The 9607-nt window shown below is 65.5% G+C and overlaps 1 protein-coding gene across 1 annotated transcript in view; it reads left to right on the top strand.

Moving 5' to 3' along the window:
* Positions 1-946: 946 nt before the first annotated feature.
* The window catches only part of MYO15A (myosin XVA), a 51690-nt gene continuing 43029 nt past the window's right edge, over positions 947-9607 (top strand). The window contains exons 1-7 of the mRNA XM_019542141.1: positions 947-1103; positions 1518-4787; positions 6655-6734; positions 7237-7300; positions 7684-7793; positions 8260-8334; positions 8640-8730. Of these exons, the coding sequence (XP_019397686.1) occupies positions 975-1103; positions 1518-4787; positions 6655-6734; positions 7237-7300; positions 7684-7793; positions 8260-8334; positions 8640-8730 (3819 nt within the window). The 5' untranslated portion in view covers positions 947-974. The remainder of the gene's footprint in view (positions 1104-1517; positions 4788-6654; positions 6735-7236; positions 7301-7683; positions 7794-8259; positions 8335-8639; positions 8731-9607) is intronic.

The following is a 9607-nucleotide window of genomic DNA, read 5'->3' as shown; positions in this document are numbered from 1 at the left end:
CTTCCGTCTCGTGGCCGGAGTGACCTACAAAGGGTGGGTCCCCGGCGGGGTCAGAGCAGCTCTCCTGACTGTGAAAGGCACAGCAGAAAGGCCAGTAGAGGCGAAAGGCACCCTAGGAGGAGGGCCTGACACCCTGCATTCGGGTACGCAGCGCACAGGCCATTTGTGGAGAGTGGGGACCTTACCCTCCAGGAAGCGTGGTCACCACCCAGCTCGACCACGTTGTCCTCTAGGTTGCTCTCGGTTCCTTGTGGCCTTGGTGGGGGGGGCTGGCCCGAGCCAGCGGCCAAGGTCCCCTCTACTTCTTTGCTTTCTGGTTGCTCCTTTGGAAAAGTCTCGGAGTAGAGACGGTGCAGCCCACCTGCATTATTCATACGGCCATGAGCCCAGGAGATACGGTTACAGTGCCTCAGCACAGCCACAACAACTTGACGTCTGAACGCCGGGGTCCTTGCAGAAAGGCAGCAAGCGCCTTGTGGGCTGGGCTGAGGAGTCCTGGCCGGGGGGACGCTGCGGGGCTCCAAGGCGATGGCTGTCCCAGAGGGCTGAGGACCGGGTTTGCCTGAGGATGCTCCGAAGAGGCCGCGGCTCTCGGGAAGGTGTCACCGCCGGCCAGGCGGCGCGTTAGCGTTTGCAAGTGAATGAAGAAGGTCAGTGCCTGGGGAGCATGGATGGTGCCCGCCTTGCTGGAACCCCACAAAGGTAAATCAAGCCAAGCCCCCGTTTCCTGTTGCTGCTCCAGAAAAGGCGCCATCCTCTTGCTGCTAAAGAGACCGTCCGAGCGGCTCGCAAAGGCATCTGCACAGCACGAGCGTGGGGCTTTGAACCCTCGTCCCCATCGCCTCTGCTCAAAGAAGGGGTACGGGCAGAGGCGACCTCCCGCATCGACGCAGCTGTAAACCGCCCCCCTGCTCGGGTGACGCATGGGGAGGCCGTGCCCGGGGACGGGAGCATGAACCCGCGGCAGCCCCAACATGGCCGGCAAAAAAGGCAAGGAGGAGAGCAAAGGAGCGAAAGCCGATGCCAAAGGGGGCAAAGGGAAGGAGTCGGCCAAGGGCAAAGGGAAGAAGGGGAAGAAGGATGAGGTCGATGAGCCGGAGGAGGCATCGGACACCGAGCTGACGAAGGACGATGCCGCGGAGGGGGATGAAGAAGAGGCAGAGGCGGCACCGGTGGAAGCGGCTGAGGAAGCAGTAGAGGAAGTGGAGGAGGACCCGAAAAAGAAGAAAGGGAAGGACAAAAGGGGACCAGCTGCCAAAGCTGCCGGCAAGAGGGCGGGCAAGGGGAAGAAGGGGCAGGTGGAAGAGGAGAGCAAGGAGGGGGCCAAGGCAGAAGGTGACTCCGATAAGAAAACGAAGAAGAAAGGTGCCCCCCCGCCGGCCGATGCCAAGGGGAAGAAAGGGGCCAAGAAAGGTTTTGGCAAAGGCCAGCTGAAAGGGGCTGGCAAGGAGGCGAAGGAGGAGGCCGCGCCGGCGAAGGAGGAGGCCGAGCCAGCCCAGGAGGAGGCTGCGCTGAAGCCGAAGAGGAGCCTGAAGAGCACGTCCAAGCTCTTCCTGGGTTTCAAGAAGAAGGGGCCGAAGCCCTCCAAGAAGGGCCAGTTCAAAAACGCCTCCCGGTTCTTCTGGGGGCTGAACAAAAGCAGCACGAAGAAGAGGAGGAAGGCCAAGAACAAGGCGGTGCTGAAATCCACCTCCAACCTGATGGTGCGCTTTAAGGGCCTGGGGAAGAAGCGGAAAGAAGAACCTGGCAGGAGCCCAAAGAAACCTTCCTACCTGCTGATTAAGCTGGGAGGGAAAGCTGAGGAGAGCGCCGGGTCCTCTGGCAGCTCGCTCCCTCCCGCAACAAAGGAGAAATTCAAGCCCCGAGCTCAGATCCTGAGCAAAGTGTCGGCCGCCACTACCTGGCTGGCCAGAAAGTTCCTCTTCAAACAGGACGACCGGCTTTCCCCCCAGGAGAGGTCCGCCACGCAGCGCCGCCTGTCCCGCATCGGGGCCAAGAAGCTCCCCATCACCTCCGAAGAGGAGCTCGCGCGGCACCGCGCCAGCCTGCACCGTCTTTCGGGAGGGCAGAGTCCCTACGGGCCCGGGGGAGAGGACTGCGGTCGCCAGGCAGGTTTGGGACAAGGCGGGCCCTCCAAGCACTACATGCACTGCGGGGCGAGCGGGTACGAGGACTTCCCCGAGCCCTCGCCGTACCACGGCTACCACCAAGGAGCGGGCAGCTCCTATAGCCCCCCGGTGCCGTATGGCTACGCGGATGAGGAAAGCTACTTCCAGGCACCGGGCAGTTACGGGAACGAGTATGGAGGGGCGTCGAATTTTGAGACCTACCCAGGCGAGGAGGTGGAAGATGAGTGCGGGGTGTACGCGCACGGCGGGGACTACTACGACGACCCCCTGCAGAGCCAGTATGGCTACGCGGAGTACGAAGACCAGAGCACCGCGGCCCCGGCCCGCTACTCCCTGTATGAGCCCTGCGACCACTACGGGGGGGACGCGGACTACTACGAGGACCAGACGGGGCTGGACGGCTACTACGAGGACCAGTACGGTGCCCCCGGCGGGAGTTACGGCCCGGGGGCCGAGGAAGCGGGGTACCCGGACGATGACTACCCTCCGCGCGAAATGGCTTACGACGACTACGCGTGGGCGCCTCACGCTCAGGCTGCCTACAACCCTTACGCCTGCCCCTTGGACGACATCCTGGAGCTGGAGGAGCTGGAGGAGGCAGAGAACGGGGACGGGGATTATCCCTTCTTCGAGGAGCAGGGCCCCGAGGACGCGCCGCCCTCCCGGCTGCCGCTGAACAGGCAGCTCCGGCTCTTCCCCAGGCCGCAGGTGAAGCTGTTCGGCCAAGACAAGCTGGACGTCACCCTCCCGCCGTCCCCGCACCTGCGGCAAGAGGAGGACGACTACAACCCCTACGAGCCGCGCGCCGCGCCCTTCAGCCCGTTCGGGGGCCACCCGGGCACGCGGGCTCCCGACGCGCCGGCCAGGCAATACGGGAGCAGCCCCCTGGGCCAGTTCTTACTGAAGTCCCTCTCCCAGCCCAAGCCCATCCTGAAGCACCGGGGGCCGGAGGCGAAGGAGAGGCCCCCCACGCCGGCGCCCTTCCGGCGGGTGGTCTCCTCGCTGTTCGCTCAGAGGCAGGCGCTGTCCCCGCAGCCCGCGGCCAGGCCGAGCGCCACGTCTTCCCCCAAGCCGGGCCGGTCGCCGTCGGCTCAGCTCGCCGTGAGGCGGTTCGACATCCCCCACGACGACCCGCCGCCACCGCGCCGGCCCCCGGCGACCGAGCCGGCCTACAAGCGCTTTGGCCACAAACTGGCCGGCATGGGGGCCCTGGACCCGCCGCTGAGAAAATTCGGGCACAGCAATAATAACAACGCCCAGCGGCTCTCCCCGCAGCCGTCCCGGCGGAGCGAGGCCTGCTCCCCCTCGCCGGACTCGGGCTCCAGGCCGCAGCCGGGACCCCGCGGCCCCCCTCCATCCCTGCGCTCCCTCGTGCGGACCGTGGGCTCCTCCGCTGCCCCTTCTCCCTCGCCGAGCAGGCCCAGCGGGGCCCGAGACGGGGCGTCCTCCGCCTCGTGGGGGCCCAACCCCACCGGCGCCGGGGCCCCGGCACGGAGAGGCTCCACCTTCCCGTGCGCGCCAGCTCATGACCGTTTCATGAGCCAGCGCGTCTCCTCCCCGCGGCCCGCGCCCAGGCGCGCCAGCAGCCTGCGCGGCGACGGGCAGGCGCCCCTCAACACCGGCCTGCTGCGTCTCGCCGCGGACGCGCTCAGCTCGGGCTTCCCGGTCGCCTCCGCGCCGTCTCGCCTGTGCCCGCGGCAGCCCGGCTCCTTCCCTGCCGCGGGAGGGAGCGTGAGCCACGCGTCGCTGCTGCCCCAGGCGTGGAACAGGCACACGGAGCCCCCCACCAAGGCGGTGAAGCCTGTCATAAGGAGCCAGTTCATGAAGCAGCTGGGCCGCCCCCTGGCCCCCCGGGAGCTTGGCCGGACCCCCTCCCCGCAGATGCTGGCGGGTCAAGGCGGGCGGCGCGTTACCATCCAGGAGGCTCCCAAGTCGGCCCACGAGTGGGTGCCCGCCGTCCTGGAGGACTACGGGCCCACTGGCAGCAAGGCCTCCGTGCGGGACGGAGAGGTGGCCCCGAGGGCCTGGGACGTGCTGCGGGCAGCCGACACGGACCCCGCCACACACAACCCCTTTCTGCAGCAGGACGGGCAGCCCGGGGCGAGCCGGGGTGCAGCGCCCGGGGGGAACCCCTTCCTGAAGCGGTTTGGCCAGCCGGGTGCCAGCTCCCCGCAGCACTTGAGGTGTCCCCCCGCGCGGGGACCCGCTCAGAAGCCAGCGTCCCCCACGCCGTCGCCCAGGCACGGTCAGGCCTTCAGCTGGGCCCCCTCCGTGCCGGAGGACTACGAGCCGCCGGGCGTGTACGTGAACGAGGACCTGCTGACGGACGAGGGCGCGGGGCGGTACGCGGTGGTGACGCCGCAGATCCAGCGGCTGAGCTCCTTCCAGCGGGCGTCTCACCGCTACAAGCAGCACTGGTCCAACCAGCACACGGTGCACATCCGCGAAATGCCCAGCGTCTGGTGCTCGGAGAGCGGCGTCCGCCACCTGCCCGGCGAGACCCGCCGGTGGGCCAGCCAGCGAGGAGGAGGAGGAAGGGGTGGCCGAGGGGGCACTGCATCTGGGCACCTGACTCGCCATGCCTCGCTGCCCGCTCGCAGAGATGGAAGCCGCTGGCCCGTGGTCATTGGGGGCAGGAGGCTGGCCTGGGCCAAGAAGGTAATATCGGTGCCACTTGTGCGGCCAGTGAGGGCAGGCTTCAGCCTCAGGGCTTTGCCCTGGAAGGGTCCCCGGGGGTGTGCACCAATTCGGTGCCGGCTAACGTCCCTGGTGGGGGAGTGCAAACTCCCAGGGGCTGGGACCGGCCCTGGTGCGGACGTGTGAGTCGCGGGGGCGCAGTGGCAGAGCCTCCGCACTGCGCTCGGCGGCGTTGGAGGCAATGGTGCACTGTACGCTATGCGTTGCTCAGAGAGGCGACCGGTCGCTCTGTGAAGCCGGCAGGGATACGAGGGGTTGCAATCGGATCCTGCCTGCTCCTGGGGTTACCGTACCGCTCTTGGCAGTGCCCTGAGCCACCCCCCTGCCCTCACCCCGTCCCCGTTCAGGGGGTGCTGATGGGGAGCTAGCAACAGGGCAGCTCCAGGAAGCCAGGAGCCCAGTGGTGCTGCTCCCCGCTCTTGCCCGCGAGCCGCCCTCGGACATGAGAGTTCAGAAGCGTTTTATCCCACAGACCATCCAGTGCTAGGCTGGGTCTCCCTTGCTGCCTGGGCCGTGGGCACTAATCCAGCCTGTGATGGCTGGACTGTAGTGGGGGGGTGCACGGTGGTGCTCAGTAGGGCAGAGGACTGAGGGGACCTGTGTCCTCCTGGGGCTGGCATGGCCACTCGCAGCCCATTGCCCCCAGCTGCCCAGGCCCAGCGTGGGAGCCAGGCTGAGCAAACCCAGCAGGCGCTGGCTGCTCCTAAAAGCCCCGAGCCCCCCCACCGCTGCGGGGGCATCCAGGACGCGCGGTTACCGGGAGACGCGCGACCTCTGTCCTAGGTGTGGGACGACAGCACCGAATGCAAATGCGGGGACCTGATCTGCGGGCAGGCGCTGTGCTGGAACAGGAGGAGAGATTTAATTAGAGAGGCTCTTGGCAGGCGCGGGCTGGCAGGGATCGCATGCGCCCCCTGCCCCAGCCCGCCTCCCCTTGTGCTGGGATATGCTTACCTGGGCGCTGCCTGCCCGGCCCCAGCCGGCGCGGGCTGGACTCCCTCCAGGCGGCTCCTGTGGTCACTGAAACACTCCCGTGGTTACTGCCTGGCCTTGCAAAGCCACTGACTCTTAGTTACTTTGGCCTTTCACAGAGGAGCCGGCGCTCCATGGCTTCAACCGATGCTGCTGGAGGCATTTAGGGCCCTTTAGACAGAGTGCAAGAGAATGGGCCAAAGGGTGTGACCCAGCCTTGGCTGGGGGAGGAGAGCCACGGCTCCCTGACTCCCAGGGGCTCCCGCACCTGCAGCGTGGCCTGTCTGGGCCGTGCCCGGCTCTGCGGTCATGTGTGCAGTGCCGAGGACCAACACGGTGCAGGGAAGAGCCCTGGGTGGGCTAGAGCCAGCGGGAGCTGGGCGGGATGCAGCACCCTGGGCTTCAGCCGCTTGGAGCAGTGCCCTGCCCTCTTCCTGCTCACGTCCCCCTCCGGCCCTGGCTGAGTCCTGCAGGATGGAGCAGGGATGCACGTGCCTGCAGCTGCTCCAGCACTAGCCAGGGCTCCTCGCATCTCCCCCTGCTTGTGCCATGCCTCGTCCTCACTTCGGGGCCTGTGCCCCCTCCCCATTGCAGCCTAGCTGGCCTGTCCCCTAGCAAGCGTGGGCTGGGCTCCTGCAAGGAAGGGCCCTGACAGCAGGGGAGCAGGTGGGGTTCATTCTCCCCCTCTGGTTGCATCTTCCCGCAGGGGTTGCTGCAGAGCACCCACCCTGCCCCCAGCCCTGCATGCTTAGTTTGCCCTGCCGGGGAGCAGCGGCTGTTGGAGCGCAGCACCAAGTCATGGCCGGCGCACCCCCCGGCCCCTCTTGTAACCACGTGTCCCACCGTCCATGCACAGATGCACGCTATCCGCCACCTGCCCTACCTGTTCCGGGAGTGCCGGGAAGAGGATGGTGTGGAGGACATGACGCAGCTGGAGTGAGTGACGAGCGGGTGCAGGCGGCTGGCTCCCAGTGGGGACACGGGGCCCGGGGTGCAAGCCTGGGAGCTGTCGGGGCTACGGCAGTGTGACCGCTCTGCCCCCCATCTCCTGTGTGATCCTGGACACGTCACAGCCCTCTCCCCGCAGCCCCCGTGTCCCTTGTTTATTGACATTGCAAGCGCCGTGGGCAGAGGCTGCCTCTCCCTGCATCTAGGTACAGCACCATGCACGGTGCCATCCCCAGGCACCGACTCAGACACAGTCCTCCCGCTGCTGTGACTAGCTCCTGCAGATACACGGCAGCTCCTCTGACCCCCTAGAAGATGCTGCCAGCCTCTCTGGCCATCTCTGCTTGCCACCGCCTGCCTGGGGTGGATTCCCTCGCCCCCACCTGGGTAGCCATGAGCTGAGCCCGGGTGCCCGGGTTCCTGCCCATAGGGTTTTCTGGCCATCAGCTGCCTTTGCCGGGGGCGACAGCGGGTCTGTGCTCTGTTGCAGGGACCTGCAGGAGTTCGTGGTGCTGTATAACATCAGGAAGAGGTTTGAGCACGAGCTGATCTACGTACGTTCCCAGCGGCAGGAGGGACTCAGAGCTCTGTACGGGGCCCTGCGGTGTCTCCCGGAGGGGCCTGGCCCTGGCCCTGGCAGCAGTTGCTTCCCCCAGATCCACGTGTTGGGTGGGGTTGGGGTCAGCACACCTGGACACTTGGGTTTTGGCCCCGTTCTGTCTCTGCTTGCTGTTCAGTGCCACGTCTCTCCTTTGCGGGGGATGCTCCCCAGAGAGGTGCCGGGGCTCAGGGGAGTCCTTCTGGCCTCGCATGCAACCCTTGATCATCCTTCCTGGCTCGGGGGCTCAGCTTGCCCCTACACCTCCTCTTCCGTGGTGCAGCACCCAGACCACTCCGCTAACCAGCTCTCCCTCTGCACCCCCTCTTCCACCAACAGACCTATATCGGAAGCATCTTGGTGTCCGTGAACCCCTACAAGATGTACAACATCTACGGGACGGACCAGGTGCTGCAGTATGAAGGGAAGGCGCTGGGCGAGAACCCGCCGTAAGTACTTCTAGCTGGCATGGCCCCGGGGGCTGGACACTACCTGGCTTGTCACAGCTGCATCTGAGCCGAGATGGCTGTGGTGCGCTGTAGAGCTGAGCACCCTGCTACAACCTGAGCCCAGGCTGTTGTGACTGGGGACCCGGGCCTAGAAGCTGTGGCTCCTGAGAGTACTCCTTCCTCTGCCCAGAGAGCTGGCGTCCAGCTGCTGGCATGCTCCACGAGTCCTGGCAATGGGCTGGGGACACTGCAGTGGGTGGTTGACTTGGTGTTGGTCCCTATGTGGATAACTAAAGCGCGGACCATGTGGCCGGCCAGAACCGGAGAAGGAGGGCGACTAGGGAGACGGCGCTGGCTTGGCTCCAAGCAGTGGAGGGTCTGTGGACCGGGCAGGGGGGCTGATGGGACCCTGCAGAGCAAGAGTGTTTTAGCCTGAGCAATCCCACATCTGGCTTCCCCTTCACAGGCATCTCTTCGCTATTGCAAATGTCGCCTACAGCAAAGTGATGGATGCCAAACGCAACCAGTGTATTATCATCAGGTGAGAGCCTGCTGTGAGGGCCATGTGCCCCTTCCTCTTGGAGAGGGGGTCCCTGTGGGGCTGGGTCGGGGCTGGTTGGCAGAGCCTCTGCCATGCCAGACCTGTTCTGCAGCAGGATGGGAGATGCTCCTCCCTGGCCTGCCCCCCTGGCATCTTTACCCAGCCCTGAACTCCTTCAGTTCGCAATGAAGTCACCCCTGGTCCGGGGTCTTTGCCCGTTGCAGTCAAGGGGACTTTGCTGTTGCTCCTATGGGACCAGGGCTCTGATCCTTCTCACGTGAAGGGGCCTGGTCTTTGCTTTCCAGTGGTGAAAGTGGCTCGGGCAAAACAGAAGCCACCAAGCTGATCCTGCGTTACCTGGCCGCGGTCAACAAGAAGCGCAGCGCAACACAGCAGGTACGGCATTCCTGCCGGAGACCCCGTGTTGTTGGTGGGGGGTGTCTGACGTGGAGGTGCTGACATCTTCCCCCAGTATACCCAGAATGCACTGCAGGGGCCTTGCCCCAGGTATACCCGGCGCACCCCCTTAGCACCTCTGCCTGCTGGATGCCCGGCAGACGTGGCCGTCCCCCAGGCATGTGTCTAATGCCAGTGGAGCTGCTCTGTTCTCTCCACGCAATGCAGGCTCCTCGCAGCCACTTCTCCCCAGGGCTTCCAGTTTGCTGCCCAACCGCACATCCTTGTGATGCGCTTGGGGTCTCTAGGCACCATCCTGCCACTGGTTCCCCCGATGGAGCTGGGAGCTGCCCTTGGCAATGAGCAGCATTGCAAACCGGCTCAGCTCCATGGGGGCAGCAGGCTGGCTTCTGGTCCCTAGGAGCAAATCAGAGCTCTCTCAGCACGTGCAGTGCCTCACCTGCCCCTCGCTGCCTGCGTGCTACTGACCCTGCTCCCATTGCTCCCTTGCTTCCTGCCGGCTCCTCTAGATAAAGGTACACGGTTGTGCGTGCGGTGCTGCATGGCCTGCCGTGTCCTCTCCCCGGGCCTCAGTCCTGCTGCTCTGCACTCAGAGGAGCTTTGCCTGACTCGGGCTGGCAGCCTGGAGCCTTGTGCATGGTTTTGCAGTGAATAACTTCTTGCTGGCTCCGTATGTGGCCCTTTGCTCATCTTTCCTGCCTCCAGCCATAATCGGGGGGAGCTACAGACCCCAGCACCCTTTCAACCAGCTGAGACCCCTATGACCCCCTTCATTACCCAGCCAGGGGCTCCTGGCACTGTGCGAGCTGTGTCTGATTAGGAGCTTGCTGCATTCACCTCCTCCCTCTGCAAAGCT

Source organism: Crocodylus porosus, unplaced genomic scaffold, assembly GCF_001723895.1.
Source record: "Crocodylus porosus isolate Cpor-Errol unplaced genomic scaffold, CroPor_comp1, whole genome shotgun sequence".
In the NCBI taxonomy this organism is placed as follows: Eukaryota; Metazoa; Chordata; order Crocodylia; family Crocodylidae; genus Crocodylus; species Crocodylus porosus.
This window is presented reverse-complemented; position numbering and strand designations above follow the sequence as displayed.